The sequence below is a fragment of the Microcaecilia unicolor genome, chromosome 11 (genome assembly GCF_901765095.1).
Source record: "Microcaecilia unicolor chromosome 11, aMicUni1.1, whole genome shotgun sequence".
Taxonomy (NCBI): Eukaryota; Metazoa; Chordata; class Amphibia; order Gymnophiona; family Siphonopidae; genus Microcaecilia; species Microcaecilia unicolor.
This window is the reverse complement of record NC_044041.1, coordinates 63,756,141-63,776,938: the sequence shown is the minus strand read 5'-3', so window position 1 is coordinate 63,776,938 and position 20,798 is coordinate 63,756,141. Positions and strand designations below refer to the sequence as shown.

Sequence of the window (20,798 nt, the reverse complement as noted above, 5' to 3'; positions counted from 1 at the left end):
GCACACTGTACTGAAAATGCTGCGTTCCCAGCCAAAACCGCAGATACTTCCTGTGAGCTGGAAGTATCGAAATGTGAGTGTAAGCATCCTTTAAGTCCAGAGAGCATAGCCAATCGTTTTCCTGAATCATGGGAAGAAGGGTGCCCAGGGAAAGCATCCTGAACTTTTCTCAAACCAGATATTTGTTCAGGCCCCTTAGGTCTAGGATGGGACGCATCCCCCCTGTTTTCTTTTCCACAAGGAAGTACTTGGAATAGAATCCCAGCCCTTCCTGCCCTGGTGGAATGGGCTCGACCGCATTGGTGCTGAGAAGGGCGGAGAGTTCCTCTGCAAGTACTTGCCTATGCTGAGAGCTGAAGGACTGAGCTCTCGGTGGGCAATTTGGAGGTTTGGATTCCAGATTGAGGGTGTATCCTAACCGGACTATTTAAAGAACCCACCTGTCAGAGGTTGCAAGAGGTCACCTTTGGTGAAAAAATTTTAACCTCCCTCCCACAGGCAGATCGCCCGGCACGGACACGTTTATGGTGGCTATGCTCAACTGGAACCAGTCAAAAACCCGTCCCTGGTTTTTGCTGGGGAGCTGCAGGGGCCTGTTTCGGCGCACGCTGTTGACGAGAACGAGCGTGCTGTGGCAGAGCCTGAACCGGCTGTCGAGAAGCAGGAGTGTACTTACGGCCCCTAGTGGCGTAGGATGCACTTCTCTTCCCTTTAAAAAACTTCCTAAATGAGGAAGCGGATGCAGAAGGTGCCCGGCAGGAGAGAGAGTCCATAGCGTTATCACGCTGATAGAGATGATCAATCAACTCCTCAATCTTCTCACTGAAAAGATGATCCCCCCCGGCAAAGGATATCCGCAATTTTCTGCTGAGTTCGTTCCTCCAGGTTAGAGGCACGCAGCCATGAGAGTCTGCGCATCACTATACCCATAGCAGAAAATCTGGATGTCACATCGCAAGTATCGTAAATGCCCCTGGACAGGAATTTGCGACGCACCTTCTGCTGCCTGACCACTTGACGAAAAGGCTCGGCCTGCTCCAGCGGGAGCACATCAACCAAGCTCTCAAGCTGCCTCACTGAGTTCCACAAATGAATGCTCGTAAAGAGCTGGTACGATTGAATTTTGGATGCGAGCATGCCAGCCTGATACGCCTTCCTCCCAAAAGAATCCAAGGTTCTATGTTCTCGCCCCAGGGGGCACCGAGGCAAAGTTCCTAGAACTCTTAGCTCTTCTGAGAGCGGAATCCACCACCTCAGAGTCATGGGGCAATTGAGGCCTGACGAAACTGGGTTCCCCGTGGAGCCTTTTTGGGGATAGTTGGACATGAAAGAGGCTTCTCCCAGTTCCTCATCAGCACTTCCCTGAGTGTATCATGAAAAGGAGCTGTGGTAGAAGACTCAGGTGGAGATGGATAATCCAGGACCTCGAAAATCTTGGCCCTGGGCTCAGCCACAGTCTCCACAGGGAAGGGAATGGCCTCAGACATTTCCCGCACAAAAGATGAAAAAGAAACTCTCCGGAGGGGAAAGCTGTCTCTGAGGTGAAGGGGTTGAGTCAGATGGAAGACCTAGAGAATCCTCGGCAGAGAAAACTCCATGACCCCCATCTTCATCAGATGAGCCATCATTGGATGGGGCTAACAACTCAGAAAGAGCAGCTCGGATCAGAGTCTGTCTCGACAAGGAGGTGCGGTGACCTCGATGACTGTGTCGAGAAGTCGACTCCCCAGGAAACTCCAGTGAAGCTTCCTCCACCGAAGGCAATGGAGAGTCGACCCGGGAGGCTGCCAACCCCGATACCAGAAGTGGTACCGGAGAAAGAGACCTCACCACCGGCGAAAGGCACAATGCCGCAGGAGCCTCCGGCACCGTCGGTACCGGTACCTCCGGAGCCGGGCGCAAATGGTGCAGCACCGCTTCCATGAAATCAGGAAAAATAGCCTTGATGCGCTCATCTACAGAAGCTGTCGGGGAAGGCTGCGGTGTCGGTGTGGGCTTCAGAGGCAGAATCTGCAGAGGTTGGGGAGCTGGTACCAGGCTGCCAGACGACCTGCGCATCGATACCTCCATAACAGAGGGAGAGTGATCCTCTCGGCATAGACGCTTCTCGAGTACCAAATGCTTCGATGACCCGGAGCTCACAGTACCGTGTCGAGAAGGAGAATGATGACGGTGCTTCTTGGCCTTCACCCGACGCCCGTCATCGAGACTCCTCGGTAGCAGTGAGGAAGACGTGGAATCCACACGCTTCCTCATGGCCGGATCCGATAGAGGTTGGTCCCGGGGGGCCTGCAAAGCAGGAGGCACCGAGGCAAGTGTAGACCCGCTCGATGCATCACTGCTCCCAGCTTGCAACGGTCTCTTGGCAGCCTGTACCCGCTCTCCCGATGCCAACGCTGCCCTTGATGTCGGCGGTACCGATGTCGACGCCGACGTCAAGGTACCGGACCCAAAAAGCTTTTCTCTTTGGGCCTCTCTAGAGAACTGAGTGCGCTTTTTCATTTTGAGGCACAACTTACAGCTTTCCTGAAGATGGTGGGGCCCAAGGCACTGAAGGCACCAGGAGTGCGGATCAGTGCCAGAGATGGTCCGGTTGCAGCGGGCGCATGGCTTGAAGCCGCTGGGCGTCTTCAATGACATCGCGGGAAAAATCGCCTCCGCGAAATCAAAGGACGCGATTGTGTCAGAAAAAGACACAAAAAAGGGGGAAAAAAAACCCCGATCGAGCAACCTAAGAATGGTCGCAACGAAGAAGAAAGGAAACTTAGAAACAAAAAAACTAAGAAATAACGGAACTTTGTTTTTTGTTTTTTTTTTCTTTTAAATACACACACAAAGTCGCTGAAACAACAGCGAAAGAAAGAAACTTCTTCTCTAGGGGCGAAGGAAAACCACGAAGCGCGAGACAAACTCCATGTCTTCTCAGATGCGGAAAAGAAAAAACTGAGTAGCGTGACCGCGCGACGGGCGGGAAATCGTGTTCGCGCATGCGCAGTACAGGCACCTCATGCGGTAGAACACTCCAGAAGAGACTTCTGCGATTTTCTGCTAAAATCCTCTGGGGGCCGACGTGACATCACCCATATGTGAGAATATCAGCCTGCTTGTCCTCGGACAACTTTGTATTATCAGAGGACGAGCAGGATGCAATATTTGTACTGATGGGAATCCCTAGCTACCAGGCTATCCAACAAAAAGGGGTAAAACTGAAGTCCTGCAACAAGCAAGGTGTAACCCATAACTCTTGTTTTTTTGTTTTAGTTTATTTGGGCAGCCTGGAACAGAAAAGGGGCTAGGAGGGTGGAGTTGAATTCTACACCCCAAATAAACTCTGAAGGACTGTCTGACCAAACCGGTTGTTGCACTGGGAGTCCTGTTCTACACAGTAATGAAACATGAATGTGTGGACTGATCACCACATTCCAGCTCTGCAAACCTCTTCTACAGAAGCTGATCTCAGGTGGGCTACAGATGCAGTCATGGTTCTAACATTATGAGTGAAGGAAATGCAATCTTCTAGACAATTACAGTATGTTTACCAATAGCAGCCCCCATCCTGATGGGGGTCAAAAGAAAAAAAAAAGCTAGGTGGACTGTCTGTGGACTTTAGTCTGCTCCAGATAGAAGGCCAAAGTGTGCGGCTGCTTTCACCTGGATAGGCATGAGCTTTAGGGAAAAATGATAGCAGAACAACTGACTGGTTAAGATGGAACTTCAGCACTACTCTGTTGTGATGAAATTTTGTGTAAGGTGGATCAGCTACTAGAGCCAGGAGCTCACTAACCCTACATGCTGAAGTAACTGCCACCAAAAACAGGGCCTTCCCGGTCAGGTACTTCAGATGACAGGAGTCAAGTGGCTCAAAGGGAGCTTTCATCAGCCGGGTGAGAATGACGTTGAGATCCTATGACATTGTAAGGGTCTTGATACTGGTTTTAGGAACATCAAGCTCCTCCTAAAGCTAACAGAACAGAGATGGACTTACCCTCTACACTGTAAGTTCCCATCTTTCACATTATTTTATCTGCCGTTGTTACAATAAGATACTCATAGTTTACTACTACTCTCTTTATTTTTTCCTTATTTATTTTGGTGCCTTTTTTACAGACATCCAAACCAGGAAACATATTACTATTATTTAAACTTATTTAGATTCCAACAATGGTGAGTCTTTTGACAATTAAAGACAAAATGCAGAACTTCACTTTAGTTTCAATATGTGCCACTGATTATTGGTGGCCCTGTCTATAGTGATCTAATCACCAAATAATAGCAGATCTCTTCCAGTTTTATCACAGCCGCTTGGCATAATGCTTTTTGAATACATTATTACAATAGAGTGTTTTACTTCATTAAATTTCCTCACTCATATTAACCTAATGGAGCTTCCTTACACTAACCCCACAATTGGTTGGATTCTAAAGGTTTTTCCCTGATGTATTTATAGATATGCACAACCTTTCATTAGCGTCTTTATGTCTGTGTTCTTGATTACACTGCCTCCCCTTCCTTATAAAACAAGGCTAATGCAACTAGACCCTCTATACATTGTTCCTTAATGACAGTCTTTTCAAATTATTTTGTAGACGTATTTCTTACTTTATAAGAATGAACTTTGGTTGCTGTGCACCGTTTTCATTGTATGTCAGCATAAATGTGGTAAGTTGCAACTATGTTAATTACCGCTCTTTATGTATTCATTCAGTTGAAAGTCTCTCTTTTTACAATAGAACTGTAACATTACCACTTTACAATGTGTATAATCTATATCTACTAGTAAAAAAGGCCCGTTTCCAAAACAAATGAAACGGGCGCTAGCATGTGGTTTTGTTTACGTTTGTTTGTGTTAGAGGGTGGTTGCAATGTGTCAGTAAGGTTTTGTTTTTTGGGGGGGGGGGGTGGGGGGGTTAGGTGGTTGGGGTATATGCTCTGCTGGTAAACTGTGATAGTTTGTTGTGTTGTGCCAGGGTTTTTTTTTTTTTTTTTTTTTTTGTGCTGAAGCAGGAGTTTTTTTTTTTATGGCTAGAGGCGAGAGGAGCATATCTTTTTTTTTTTTTTTTTTCTTCCTGGTTTAAACCAACGTAAGGATAACGTTAGTAGTGAAATGTGTTGCTGTTAGCTGTACTGTCTTTTTAAGTGTGTCTGTCCGTCGGGGGATAGATTTATTAATTTCTGAAGAGGGATGCGCCACGGGGGAGTAGCGGTGTCTTGTATTGGTTTTTCGGGGTTTTTTTCCGAGGTCCGGAGCTTGTCGCTAAAGGAACCGGGGGGGGGGGGGGGGGGGGGGGGTGTCAGTTTTTCTTGAAGGGGGTTCCGGTTTTGCGGCTGTTTTTTTCCAGCCACAGTTAAAGAAATCGTAGGCAGGTGAGGAGTAGGGAAACACGCTCCGCGTGTTTCCCTACTGTTTTCTGTGTTTCGGTCGCAGGCTGGCTCATGCTGAGGATGGTTGGGCACGTCCTCAGCCGGTTCGCTAAAGGAGGAGGGGGAGGGGGGGGTGTCGGTTTTTGTTGAAGGGGGTGAGGAGTTTGTCTGCGGATGGTTGGGTAGGTTCTCAGCCAGTTCGCTAAAGGAACCGGGGGGGGGGTGTCGGTTTTTCTTGAAGGGGGTTCCGGTTTTGCGGCTGTTTTTTTCCAGCCACAGTTAAAGAAATCGTAGGCAGGTGAGGAGTAGGGAAACACGCTCCGCGTGTTTCCCTACTGTTTTCTGTGCTTCGGTCGCTGATTTGTACTGGCTGGCTTCTTACCTTGTTGTTCTCTCTGATTGGTCCTTGTAACGTCGCATTTCGTTGCTTGGTTACGTTGGGGCAGAGACGTGGCTAGGAGTGACGTCAGATGGCTTCAAGGCTTCAAGGCTTCAAGGCTTCAGTTTGAAGCTTCCGGCTTCAAGCTTCCGGCTTCACAGAACGTTGTCTTCAGAACGTTCACGGTGCGTTTTATTATATTAGATAACCAGCTTTTAGACAATAGTCTTCAAAATAATGTTTATTTATATATCACTTGATTTATCCCCGTTTATGAACACATCATTTGTTCCTTTGAGCAATGTACTTAAGCATCATCCATGATTCAATTTACATAATTATCAATAACACTGTGTCAAAATAATGTGATCATATCCTTGCTCATTTATAATAAGTCATTTTCAGTATATACATTTCATATGTCTGTTTCATACATTACATTTTGTATTCATTTTAAATTTATTAGTTTTCATTATTTATAGTTTTTACCATTTTATGGTTTAAAATGTTATTTATGTTTATAATAGACCTGACGCAGGCGCTGTGCACCAAAACACAGCCCATGTTGGGTCCAGCTTTAAAACTTGACTTTTACAATTTAAGGAACTGTGTCCCGTTTCTGAAGGCTCTTGGTGCTTTTTTTGTTGGATCTTTCAATGCTGTGCCACTATCCACTGGAACTGTATTCTTCTTTGTAACCGCCAAGACAACAGCATCCAGCGAGTCCCTTATACTGTTCAGAGATAGGGTAAAGGCGCACCATGGAATGAGCTAATCTGAACGGGGAGTCAGGAGCATACCACTGTGTCTGAATCACATCACGGATATCCTGATGCATTGGGAAGGACTGACTGCCTTCATGATGCCCTTTACTAACGAATCCACTGTCCATAGCACCGAGACCTCCTGTTCCCTCCTCAAACGTAAGCACCGAGGACACTTACATGATCAACTTTTGTAGCACCTCTTGGTGGAAGATCTGCACCACCAAGGAGTCCTCCTCCTAAGGATCTGTTGCACCCAGGTCTCCTGGGCCCTGGTCCTCTTCACGCAGGAACTGTCCTTCCTCAGGATTCAAGAAGATAGAACCAAAAATTCCTCCTCATTCTCTCCCCAGCTCAATCTCTGCTTCTTCAGGGAGGAGGGATCCCCAGCCCCCGGACTAAGAGTCCCCTGAGAACCTGACTTCTTCAGGCAAAAGACTTTATACATAGAATGAATTATGGAGAGAACCCCACACTGGAGGCTTCCCCAAACTCCACAGGAACAACATTTACTTCAAGATGTGGGGGCTGCAGAGTAGCATCTAAGGCTTCCAAAATAGCGATTCCTGTCAAAATTGGAACTGCCAACGATCCAGTGCCTTTGCTCCCTGATAACTGATTCAGTTCCCAGCCATGTTCCAGAGATAGCACCTGCTGGGTCTCAACCATGGTACCGGCAAAATTTATACAACCCTGTCGCATCAATCCTGCACCTCTGATACACTTTGCAGCGCTTCAGCTTGTCACAGTTCATGCTGCCCTGTGCCGCAGGGAGGGGGAAGGCCATTGAGTCACAAACTACTGGACAAAAAAACAAAAACTATCTGGTAGCCACGAAAAGGGAGTAGAAGAAAATGCCGATTCTTTGCATTCGTTTTTTTTTTCCAATTGAATTGAAATGAGGCAATCCTCCCAGGCATTCAAGGCCTCGGAAAATGCAGAACTGGGGCTGAGACACAAAAATAACCTTCAAACAAACAAAACCCCTGCAGAGAGAAAAAATAGGAGGTAAGGGGAAAGGGATCCAGTCATCCAGGTTTAACACCCCAGGGCCCTTTGAGCCCCCGCCAGGTTACAGCTTCTATAAAGCAGCTGACAACAAAAGTGTCACTGAAAAGAAGCCAAATGGCTATAGCTGATATCTAAGTTTAATTTTTTTTTTTTAAGGCCTACCAGACCAGTCTAAACTGCACAGGCTCACCACATTCTCCATCTGCTGGAGACTGAACAGCACACCTGGCTTATAGGCTTCTACAGAGTTTTGTGGTTCTCAATCTCCACCTACTGATAGGTGAGTATAACCTATCCATCTAAGCCAGTCTGGAGGGACACTGAGTTTATGACTATCCCTGCTGTGAGTCAGACAGCAACTTGGAAAGAAAAGGTAGAGAAAAATTCCTTACCTTCTCCAACCAACCCTGCCTGAGCCTTGGTACCTCAGGTCTGTGAAATTGGCAGCAGTTTTCCTACCATAGTATAAACAGCCTAACATTTTTCAACCACGACTAATGCAAGGGCAAAGTGACATCCTTTTAATTAACACATGTACGCTCACTGACAAAGATCCAAACTACAGAAGCAGCAAAAGTACAAATACCTGGAAAGATCCTTACTTGTTTTGAGGTGAGCAGGGTCGTGTTAAATACTGGCACATAGGGAGCAGCAGGAAAGCAAAGGCTATCGTTGCCAGAACTGGAAAAAAAAATTGCTAAGTTTAACATGTAAACAAATGCTTAACATACTCCCTCATATACAATCATCAAAATGTTGTTTACAGTAAAATAATCAAATAACTTGCACTGCTTCCAGTCTAGTCCACAAGGAGAAATTATAAACTGCATTTTCATTTTTCTTGTACAGATGGTAAAATTATGTCTTACCTGATCATTTTCTTTCCTTTAACGCAGCAGATGAATCCAGGAACTCGTGGGTTAAGTCCGCCTACCAGCAGGTGGAGAGATAGAGATAAACAAACGGACGGACAGCTCCTTCCTCAGTTAGTATGTCATTCGTAAGCATTTGCCAAGGCCAAAAATATGAAACCAATAACAACCAGAAACCATCCTCACTATGAAAAACAGAGAACCAAACAAGAACTTCGAAATAACTGCAACTTGATCCAGAAATCGGAATCCTTTCTGTGCTCCCATATCTGTCTGAACTCTGCAAAAGAGAACCCGGAAGGAAAAAATAGCCACACTGCGCAGAAAATGAAAAAACCGTCGGCTGAACTAGGGAGGGATCCTGGATTCATCTGCTGCGTTAAAGGAAATAAAATTATCAGGTAAGACATAATTTTACCTTCCTTGTCACTTGCAGCAGATGAATCCAGGAACTAGTGGGATGTACCAACGCATTCCTTAAGTAGGGCAGGAAGCCGACGCTCCCCACGCCAACACTCCCACCCCCAAACTCACATCCTCCTGAGCAGACACATCTAGCCTGTAATGCTTCGCAAAAGTATGACGGGATGCCCAAGTAGCCGCCCGACAAATCTCTTCCAGAGATTAGGCCGACGCAGACACCCAAGAAGCCACCTGTGCCTGAGTAGAATGCGCCTTCAGGGCCACTGGAGACGCCCGCCCTTGTAGCAGATACGCCACTCCAATGGCTTCCCTAATCCAGCGAGCAATGGAAGCCTTAGAAGCCTCCTCATCTCTTTTCGATCCCGACAAGAGCACAAAGAGATGATCCAAGCGTCGAAACTCATTAGAGATCTGCAAGTACCGAAACACGGCTCTCCACACGTCCAGAAAACGTAGCGAGGCAAACTTCCCCGGATAATCCTCTCTTTGAAAAGACGGAAGATAAACCGCCTGATTGTTATGGAAAGCTGAAACCACTTTAGGTAGAAACGACGGCACCGTCCAGATCGACACCCCTGCTTTAGATATCCTCCTAGCCGAAGCAATGGCCACCAAAAGCACTGTCTTAAGTGTTAGATCCTTCTCAGAAACCTTATTCAACGGCTCAAACGGTGGGGCCTGGAGGGCTCGCAGTACCACATTCAAATGCCATGCTGGCCACGGCTGCCGCAGAGGAGGCCGAAGAGCCCCATGTAGGAAACGGACCACATCAGAGTGAGCTGCTAAAGAGGAACCGTCCAGTTTGCCCCTAAAACAAGCTAGTGCGGCCACCTGCACTTGAAGCGAATTATATGCCAATCCCTTTTGAAGACCATCCTGAAGGAACTCCAGAATAACCGGAATGTCCGCCCGAAAAGGCAACTCAGCACGCAAAGCACACCATGCCGAGAGCTTTCCACACTCGCGCGTACGCTGCTGAAGTAGACTGCTTCCGTGCCCCCAAAAGAGAGTGGCAATAACTGGTCCTGAAAATCCCTTCTTTCTCAACTGCTGCCTCTCAATAGCCAGGCCGTAAAACCAAAGTGGGAGGGATTTTCCATCTGAACTGGCCCTTGAGGCAGATCGGAAGTCACCGGATGTCACAATGGTGGCTCTGAGAGTGCTCGAACGAGATCCGCATACCACGACCGTCGAGGCCACTAGAATGACTGGCCCCCGATGCCACCCTACGTGGCAAAGAACTCTCCCTATCAGAGGCCACGGAGGAAAAACATACAATAGCTGTTCCGGCCATGGATGGAGAAGAGTGTCCAATCCTGCGGATCCTGGCTGCCGTTTGCAGCTGAAGAACTGGGGAACTTTGACATTGCAAGCCATGGCCATGAGATCCATTACTGGTCTTCCCCAACGTTGGCAGATCAGCCAAAAAGCCGAGTCCGACAGCGTCCATTCCGCTGCGTCCAAAAGAGTCCAGCTAAGAAAATTCGCTTGAACATTGTCTTGACCCGCAATGTGCGCTGCCGACTCTGAACATGCGCTTCCGCCCATACTAGAAGACGAGACGCTTCCACTGCCAAGAGAAGACTGCGAGTGCCCCCCTGCCGATTGATGTAGGCCACCATTGTGGTGCTGTCCAAGAATACACAAACCGCCTGCCCCTGCAGAAGGTCCTGAAAACTCCACAGCGCATTCACGACTGCTCGCAACACCAAATGATTTATCGGCCAAGTCGCTTCGAGAGGGGTCCACGATCCCTGGGCTACTCGAAGACAATGGGCTCTCCAGCCCGCAAGGCTGGCATCCATCACGACTACCACCCAACTGGGAGACACCAGAGAAACACCCTTCTGCAAACTGGCTGACCGGAGCCACCATGTGAGACTGTCCCTGGCCCGGCTCGACCAAGGAAAGCGTCGTTGATAATCCAGCGATGTCGGCGCCCATCTGCTCAAAAGGAAATTCTGAAGAGGCCGCATGTGAGCCCTTGCCCATGGAATGAACTCCAAGGTCGCCGTCATGGAACCGAGGAGATGAACAGTCCCACACTCAGGGAGCACGACGACTCAATAAGGTCCGTACCTGAGAAAGCAATTTGATCTTTCACCCCTCGGGGAGAAACACCTTCCCCCGCTTCGTATCGAATTGCACTCCAAGATACTCCAGACCGAGTAGGAACCAGATGACTCTTGTCCATATTGACCACCCAACCTAAGGATTGCAACACCGCAATCACTCGGTCGGTGACCACTCGACTCTCCTCTGCTGTCGTCGCCCAAATCAGCCAGTCGTCGAGATATGGATGCACTCGAATCCCCTCCCTCCGCAGGAACGCCGCCACCACCACCATGACCTTGGAAAAGGTGCATGGGGCAAGTGGCCATTCCGAAAGGAAGGGCCCGAAATTGGAAGTGCTGACCCAACAACGTAAATCTGAGAAATCTCTGATGGGGCTGCCAAATGGGAATGTGCAGGTAAGCCTCCCTCAAAACGAGAGCCATCAAAAACTCGCCTGGTTGAACAGCAACAATAACTGCCCTTAATGTCTCCATGCGGAAGTGATGAACCCACAAAAACTGGTTTACTTTTCTGAGATCGAGAATAAGCCGAAAAGCCCCTCCCTCCTTTGGAGCCACAAAAAAGATGGAGTACCGACCTGTGCGCCTTTCGAGAGGTGGAACAGGCACGATAGCCCCTATCCTTAGCAGGTCTCGCAAACACTGCAGAACCACTGTCCTCTTGGCCCGCGATACACTGCGGGACTCCAGAAAAAAGTCTGACGGGAGAGAAGAATTCTAGCTTGTAACCTTCTCACACCACATAGAGGACCCACTGGTCTGAAGTAATTCTGGCCCACTCTGGAAGAAACAGAGAAAGCCGACCACCAATCTACTCTCCTCCCGAGTGGACCTGCGCCCCATCATTGGGAGGCCCGAGAAGGAGCTCCCTGATGAGAGGGGGGTCCAGCCAGACGCTTCTCGTTAAGAAAAGAAGAACGCTGCCCAAAAAGAGGACGCTGAAAGGCTGCATTGGACTGCCCCGGGAGATACCGGCGCGTCTCTCTGAAACCTGACCTCGAGGCTCCTTTCTAAGTCTTCCCCAAAAAGCAATTTCCCTCGGAAAGGCAATTTAATGAGCCACTGCTTAGAGGCCATATCTGCGGCCCAATGACGGAGATACAGAAGACGCCGAGAGAAAACAGTCAAGGCCATGAGTTTGGCTGAAGCATGGACCAAATCATACAAGGCATCCGCCAAGTACGCCAGCCCAATATCCATCAGCGACATCTGAGGAGTTCCCAGCATATCAGACTGCGAAATCGAATCCATAACAGAATGTAGCCAACTGAGACAAGCTCTAGCCGCATAAGAACTACAAACAGAAGCTTGAAGTGTCAAAGCAGCCACCTCAAAGGCACATTTTAAAGAGGCCTCTAGCCGTCTGTCTTGCATATCCTTAGGTGCCACACCACCTTCCACTGGAAGAGTAGTCTTCTTAGTGACCGCCGTCACCAGGGCATCCACCCTAGGTAGAGCGAACTGCTCTAAACGGTCCACTGAAACCGGATACAGCCTGGCCATAGCCCTGGCTACTTTCAGCCCCCCATCCGGATCAGCCCACTAGGCCAAAATCAACTTTTCAACAGCTTCATGTACCAGAAAAACCTTAGAATGTCGTCTGGTACTAGCCATTTTGGGGTTGACCGCCTGAGAAGCCGCAACCTCAGGGTCCTCTATATTCAGGGCTTCCAGAGCCTGAGAGATAAAGGAGGACAACTTCTCCTCATGGAAAATCCTCACGGCGGAAGACTCCTCCAGTTGGTCAGTGAGGACACAGTCCTCCACGTCCTCTACCCCATCTGCTCCGAGAGAGCCACCACGGAGGAAGCTGCAGGCAACCGTATGCAGGACCCCTCCTCAGACCCCAAAGAAAGCCTAGGTTTTTTAAGGGAGGAGAAATCCTCTGGGGAAAAACCCAAAATCTCTTGGTTATCCCCAGACCCCCTGAGAGGATCAAAGGCCGAAGCTGTCGCAGTCGCGTGAGGGGGGGGGGAAGAAGGCCCTTTTCAACAAAAACGCCTGATGGAGTAGCAAAATAAACTCTGACAAAAAACCCTCCCCCACAACGGAGGAGGTCGCAACCATGGCACCTGCACCACCGCCCACAGTGCCTGATGCCCCCCCCCCCTCGACTCCCCTACCAGCGGAGAAGCTTTGCTCAAAACCGCTACCGGAGCCGGCTCCGCGACTGATCGCAAAATGGCGCGAAAATCACCAGGCTCCGGGCGGGAAAGCACGCTCTCGGGGGGGGGGGGGGGGAGGACACCGCTCCATCGAGTCCCGCAAAATCAGCGCACCACGCACTGCAAAGGCCTGCTGCCGAACGCTGCTTCCCGCATCAGGAACAGCGTTTTACTGCCTCCGCTGCTATCGCCCGCCTCCGAACAGGAACCCAGCAGGACTTAACCCGGATCGGGAAAGCACGGGAACTGACAGCTGAGCCGAAGAAAAAAAAAAAAACTCTCCAACTCCACTTCGAGGCAGGCTCAGACAAGCAGGCAACAGAAAACAGGACTCGGATAGCAGTAACACAAACCTGCTCTCAGCAAAAACACACTTCCCTGTGCTTCTCTGTTTCTCTTATAAACAAATTCTATGGGGTTTTTTTTTTTTTTTTACTGAGGCAGAAACAAACAGGGAAAGAAAGGAACAGCAAAAGCCTGTTCTGAGGGAATTTGAGGAGCAGCAGGGACCCAGCAACTGAGTATGCTGCCAAAGGGGACACCACCAGTCCACCACCCCCGGCTCAAACTGGCCACCGGCCCAGGAGCACCCTCAGAGGCCTTGAGCCCAGGAGCTGGAGAAAAGCCGTCCACCACCTGCTGAGATAGAGACATACTAACTGAGGAAGGAGCTGGCCATCTGGCATCACTGCCTTTAGTTTATCACTATCTCCACCTGCTGGTAGGCGGACTTAACCCACTAGTTCCTGGAGTCATCTGCTACAAGTGACAAGAAGTCTACTTTGCTAGCTAGTGTACCACAACATAACTTCACAGTTTATTCCCGTTTATGCAGCTTATGCAGAATCAGAGGTTTAAAAAAAAGTTGTAGATGACAATTTAATTGAAGTTAATAGACTTCTCCGACAGCATCAAATTCAAAATATGCACTAGTTAAAGTTAGCTTTTCTGCTTATTTGTGGTTGATACCACCCAGGCATGGGTGCTGCATGGCATCCTCAGTCATTTAACCCCAGGCACCAGGTCATCATAGCGACTAAATAATGGGACTCGATGCCTAGGTTTAGAAGCCTTGAACTTATGGGCATCACGGATCATGCTTGGAAAGAACTAGAGCTCTTACTCTCGCCACCCTATCCGAGCTCACCCACTGGGTGTATGTGTGGCCCTGCAAAGTTTCCACTGGCTTAGCAATGGCTCTGGCTCCGTATGCTGTGGCCAATCTCTTCCTTCTCTGACAGGGGAGTGGTAGGCCAAGCGTGAACTGCCTTCTCTGCAGTGGAAGCAGCTCACGCTGCTCCTCCTCACTATCCTGCACTCTGCCACCTCCTTGCACTTGATCTTGCCCCTGCCACTCTTGTGTTTTTCAGCTATCTGTGCCAGAAGCAGAGCCAGGTTGACGGCGCGGGGGGAGCGAGTGGACTTCCACCGGTGCAGACGCACATTTTTAGTTCAACACAAGAAAAAACAGGCACTGACAGAACTCCGTTTTGGGGAGCAGCCGCTTCCCTGGCACCCCCCACCTAGCTACGCCACTGGTCTGCGCATACACACCCCCAGCACTGATCAGCAGTGGAAGGAAAGAAGACTGACCATGTCAAGTTGCAGCTTTCTCTTCTGCATTCTGGGAGTGAGTGAGTGTGTTGGGGGGTTGAAGCAAGAAGAAAGCGAGCTGAGTATCTGTGTGCTGGGGTGCAGGAGCTAGGGAGGTATGTGCAGGTGGAGGGAAGAGAAAGCTGGAAAGAGATATGGAGATATTCATTTATGAGGGGGTGGTCATTAGGAGACAGCTATCACAGGGCATATCCTGTGTGTGGGAGGGAGAGATGGGGTGATCTGAAGTGAGCTATGGAAGTGTGCGCGCTGGGGGGGGGGGGGTGAGAAAGAGTGTCAGTGGGGGGGGGGGGGTGAGGCAGAGAGACAGCGAGCTAGATATGGATGTGTGCGCTGTGGGGAGGCAGAGAGCTCTGAGGGCGAGGAAGAGAGAAATTGGGGGCTACCTTTCCATCCTGGAAAGGTAGCCCATACAGAACCATCTCAAATCAGGAGGATATCTGGGAACTTGTAACTGCAGAAGCAGCCCATAAGGAGCACTGCTTTTGAGGAGCAGATTGTCCAGCAGCCCTGTTGACAGGATCAATTTAAATTTTTAATGGATCTGGTTTTTTTAGGGGGGGGGGGGGGGGGGAGAGAAAAGACGCTACTGTACGGTGGGAGGGAGGGGGAAGGGGGGATTCAGAGAGGCTACTTCTGGGGGTGGGGAGTGACAGGAAAGCTGCTGCTGAGGTGGATGTGTAAGTGATCGGCTTTAGGCTGTGGTTGCTGGATGTGTAGGTGATGAAGAGGGGCTTTAGGCTGTGGTTGTTGGAAGTTGGTGGACTAGGGGTTAAAACTGCTGATGCTGGGGGCATGCGGGCAATGGAGAAAGGCTAAGGCTAAAGCTTCTGGGAATAGTAGGTGGGAGGGTGCACCACTCCTAGCAACTGCAGCTTTAGCGCAAGCTTCTCCCCAACTGTCCTAGAAACCATAGCCTAAAGCCTCTCTCCATTGTCAAAAATATGATGGGTGAGCAATGGGGAGAGCAGCAGCCTTTAACCCACTCTTTCACTGCAACTATAATAACTTGCTGTGCATCACCTGCACATTATGAATGCATAGTTGTAAGGTAAAATTATGTATCATACCTGATAATTTTCTTTCCATTAATCATAGCTGATCAATCCATAGACTGGTGGGTTGTGTCCATCTACCAGCAGGTGGAGATAGAGAGCAAACTTTTGCCTCCCTATATGTGGTCATGTGCTGCCGGAAACTCCTCAGTATGTCGATATCAAAGCTCCATCCGCAGGACTCAGCACTTTGAGAATTACACCCACAAAGGGACACTCTGCCCAGCTCACCACCGCCGAAACGGGGGAGGGGAATTAACCCAGCTCATCCCCACACAAGTGGGGGAGGGGAATCCGTCCAGCTCATCCCCGCGGAGCGGGGGAGGGACACCACCCCGCCGATGCGGGGGGATCTGGCTTATCCTGCAACCGCAACCGCGGGAGGAGCTGACTGACCCTACCACCGCCGAAGCGGGAGGGGTACAAAGCTGCCCTACAGCCGCACAAAGCGGGAGGGAGTGCCGGCAGAATTTAAGTCTCAATCCAGCCCCGTAAAACGGAGGGGAGAGGAATGCAGCAGTTCACTGTAACACAAACTCGTCTCAACTCTTGAAGAATCCAAGTGAAAAAACTTGAACACGAAGTCCTCCTGAAGTAACTGAGGACTAAACTTGAACCTAAAAATTCAACCAGAATATAAACAGTACAGATATCTGGGAGGGGCTATGGATTGATCAGCTATGATTAATGGAAAGAAAATTATCAGGTATGATACATAATTTTACCTTCCATATCATCATGCTGATCAATCCATAGACTGGTGGGATGTACCGAAGCAGTACTCACCCAGGGCGGGACATTGAAATCCCTGACCTCAACACTGAAGATCCAAACCGGGCCTCCGCCCGTGCCGCCACAGTCAAGCGGTAATGCTTGGAGAATGTATGGGCCGATGCCCAAGTTGCCGCCTTGCATATCTCTTCCAAGGAGACGGACCCGGCCTCTGCCATCGAGGCCGCCTGAGCTCTAGTGGAGTGAGCCTTCAGCTGGATAGGCGGCACCTGCCCGGCGGCCACATAAGCCGCTGCAATGGCTTCCTTGACCCATCTTGCCACTGTAGGCTTAGCAGCCTGCAGACCCTTACGAGGACCTGCAAACAGGACAAACAGATGATCCGATTTCCGGAAATCATTGGTCACTTCCAAGTATCTGATGATGACTCGTCTCACATCCAGATATTTAAGAGCAGAGTATTCCTCTGGGTAGTCCTCCCTACGAAAGGAAGGGAGACAGAGCTGCTGATTCACATGGAAGCGAGAAACAATCTTGGGCAGGAAGGAAGGCACTGTGCGAATAGTCACTCCTGCCTCAGTGAACTGCAGAAAAGGCTCTCTACATGAGAGTGCCTGGAGCTCGGAAACTCTTCTGGCTGAAGTGATAGCCACCAAAAAGACTGCTTTCAACGTCAGGTCTTTCAGAGATGCCCTCGACAAGGGTTCAAAAGGCGGCTTCTGTAATGCTCTTAGCACCAGGTTGAGATTCCACGCAGGCACCACTGAGTGCAGAGGAGGGCGCAGGTGATTAACTCCCTTGAGAAAACGCACCACATCTAGCTGCGAAGCCAGGGAAGCACCCTTCAGGCGGCCCCTGAAGCAAGCCAGGGCCGCTACCTGGACTTTAAGGGAACTGAGCGACAGGCCTTCCTCCAGACCTTCTTGCAGGAATGCCAACACTGAAGAAATTGGAGCAGTGAATGGAGAAAATGAGCCTGCTTCACACCACGCTGCAAAGGTACGCCAAACCCTGGCGTAAGCAGTAGAAGTAGAGCGCTTCCTCGCTCTCAGCATAGTGGCGATGACCTTGTCTGAGAAGCCCTTCTTCCTCAGACGCTGCCGCTCAATAGCCAGGCCGTAAGACCAAAGGGGGAGGGATCCTCCATCACCACGGGACCCTGATGCAACAGGCCCTGCTCCACTGGCAGCCGCAGAGGATCGTCGATTGAGAGCCTGATCAAGTCCGCATACCAGGGACGTCTGGGCCAATCCGGACCCACCAGGATTATCCGGCCCGGATGCTTTGCCACCCGGTCTAGCACCCTGCCCAACATGGGCCAGGGCGGGAACACATAGAGAAGCTCTTGTGTCGGCCACTGTTGGAGAAGAGCATCTACTCCCAGGGATCGAGGGTCCCGTCCTCTGCTGAAAAAGCGCGGCACTTGGCAATTGGCCGATGACGCCATCAGATCTAGGCTCGGCTGGCCCCAGCGCTTCGTGATGTCCAAGAACGCCTGAGCAGATAGCTGCCACTCTCCGGGCTCCAAGGTATGGCGACTGAGAAAGTCCGCCTTGACATTCATGACTCCGGCAATGTGGGCCGCTGACAGCTGTTCCAGGTTCGCTTCCGCCCACTGGCATAGATTCATGGCCTCCTTGGCACCTCCCTGGCGGTTGACATAGGCCACAGCCGTGGCATTGTCCGACAGGACCCGTAAAGGCTTCAACGCCAGTACCGGGATGAACTCCAAAAGCGCCAACCGAATGGCTCTGAGTTCCAGGAGGTTGATAGACCACTTTGCCTCTGCAGGAGACCAGAGCCCCTGCGCTGTCCTTCCCAAGCAGTGGGCTCCCCAGCCCGACAAGGAGGCGTCTGTCGTGACGACAATCCACTCCGGGGTCACCAGAGGCATTCCTGCAGACAACTTGTCTGTCTGCGTCCACCAGCTCAGCGCCTTGCGCACTGCTGGGTCCAAGGGAAGGCGCACAGCATAATCCTCCGACATCGGAGTCCAGCGCTGCAACAGAGAGTGTTGTAGTGGTCTCATATGAGCCCTGGCCCAGGGCACTACTTCCATCGTGGCCGTCATAGAGCCCAACAGCTGCACATAGTCCCAAGCCCGAAGAGGAGAGGCTACTAGGAACTGGTCCACCTGAGCCTGAAGCTTGACAATCCGATTGTCTGGCAGGAACACTCTGCCCACTTGGGTGTCGAATCGAACTCCCAGATACTCAAGGGACTGAGTTGGGCGCAGCTGGCTTTTCTCCCAGTTGATGATCCACCCCAGGGAGCTCAAAAGAGCAACCACCCGGTTCACAGCTTTGCCGCACTCTGCATAAGAGGGGGCTCGGATCAACCAGTCGTCCAGATAAGGATGGACTTGTACTCCTTCCTTCCTCAGGAAGGCCGCGATGACCACCATTACTTTGGAGAAGGTCCGCGGAGCAGTAGCCAACCCGAACGGGAGGGCTCTGAACTGGAAGTGTCGGCCCAGGACTGCAAAACGCAGAAAGCGTTGAGGAGGCCAGATGGGAATATGCAAGTACGCTTCCTTGATGTCCAAGGATGCCAGGTACTCCCCTGCCTTCACTGCCGCTATAACAGAGCGGAGAGTCTCCATGCGAAAGTGCCGAACTTTCAAGGCCCGATTGACCCCTTTGAGGTCGAGGATAGGCCGTACAGAACCTCCTTCTTTGGTACCACAAAGTAAATGGAGTAACGCCCCTTGCCAAGCTGATTTTCTGGCACCGGAACGACCGCACCCAGGCGGATCAGATTGTCTAAGGTCTGCTGCACTGCCACAGCTTTGACCGGAGACTTGCAGGGAGAGAGTACAAACCCGTCTCTTAAGGGTCGGCAGAACTCTAGCTTGTAGCCATCTCTGATGACTTCCAGCACCCAAGCATCTGAAGTTATTGTGGTCCACTCGCCCAGAAACGAGGACAGCCGTCCTCCAATCTGCACTGGGGCGTGGACCAAGGCCCCGTCATTGGATACGAGACCCTGGGGGAGGACCGGAGGGAGCACATCCGGGACGGCGGTCTTTGCGAAAGGAATGCTGCTTGGGGGAGAAGTTCCTCTTGAAGGAAGAGGGGGCAGAGGAGCCCGACCTGCCCGGGCGGTACCGACGGGCTTCCTGAAACCGTCCTCTGGAGGTACCGGGTCGAGTACTAGCCCGAGCCCTGACCTCTGGTAACTTCTTGCCCTTAGACGTGCCGAGATCGGTCACGATTTTGTCCAGCTCGACCCCAAAGAGCAGCTTGCCTTTAAAAGGCAATCTAGCCAGGCGGGATTTAGAGGCGTGGTCAGCAGACCAATGTTTCAGCCAAAGCCACCGCCGCGCAGAGATTGTCTGAGCCATGCCTTTAGCTGAGGCCCTCAAGACATCATACAGCAAGTCTGCCAAATAGGCTAAGCCCGATTCCAGGGCCGGCCAATCAGCCCTCAAGGAATGATCCGAGGGGGAAGCCCGCTGCACCATAGTCAGGCACGCCCTGGCCACATAGGAGCCGCAAACTGAGGCCTGCAAACTTAAAGCAGCAGCCTCAAAGGACGACCTTAAGGCCGCCTCCAATCTTCTGTCTTGGGCGTCCTTTAGGGCCGTGCCACCTTCCACCGGCAACGCCGTTTTCTTAGTCACCGCAGTGATTAAAGAATCCACTGTAGGCCACAGATAGGCCTCACGTTCACTTTCAGGCAAAGGATAGAGGTGGGACATAGCCCTAGCCACTTTAAGGCTCGCTTCCGGGGCATCCCATTGAGCCGAAATTAAGGTGTGCATGGCATCATGCACGTGGAAGGTTCTAGGCGGGCGCTTCGTCCCCAGCATAATGGCAGAGCCAACAGGGGCTGAGGGAGAGACGTCCTCCGGAGAGGAAATCTTCAAAATGCCCATGGCCTGCACCAACAGGTTGGGCAAATCCTCTGAGCTAAAGAGTCGCGCTGCAGAGGGGTCATCCGCTCCATCCGAGCGGGGATCCGTCTCCTCCAAGGATTCCGCAAAGGACCGTTGGGAGAACTCAGATACGCTGCCCTCATCTACATCGGAGGAGACAAAGTCCTCCAAGGCCTGGGAATCAACCCGAGGGCGTTTACCTCCGGGGGCCTCAACCTCTTTACCAGACGAGGGAGCAGGGGCAGCGTTTTGCATAAGGAAGGCCTGATGCAGCAGCAAAACAAACTCGGGGGAGAAACCCCCCAGACTGTGCACTTCCGCAGCCTGGGCTACAGCCCTAGACGCACCCTCAACCGGCGCTCGCAAGAGCGGGGAAGAGACATGCTGCGCATCCAAGATGGCGTCCAGCGCGACACTCCGCCAAGGAGCCGCGCGGGAAGAACGGCGCTTAACTTTAGCCGCTTTTGTGC

At 50.9% G+C, this 20,798-nt stretch overlaps 1 protein-coding gene across 1 annotated transcript in view; it reads right to left on the bottom strand.

The window, feature by feature from the left end:
- SPPL3 (signal peptide peptidase like 3) overlaps positions 1 to 20,798 on the bottom strand; it is a 238,318-nt gene that overhangs the window by 77,967 nt on the left and 139,553 nt on the right. The window contains exon 5 of the mRNA XM_030218725.1: positions 8,118 to 8,196. Within this exon, the coding sequence (XP_030074585.1) occupies positions 8,118 to 8,196 (79 nt within the window). The remainder of the gene's footprint in view (positions 1 to 8,117; positions 8,197 to 20,798) is intronic.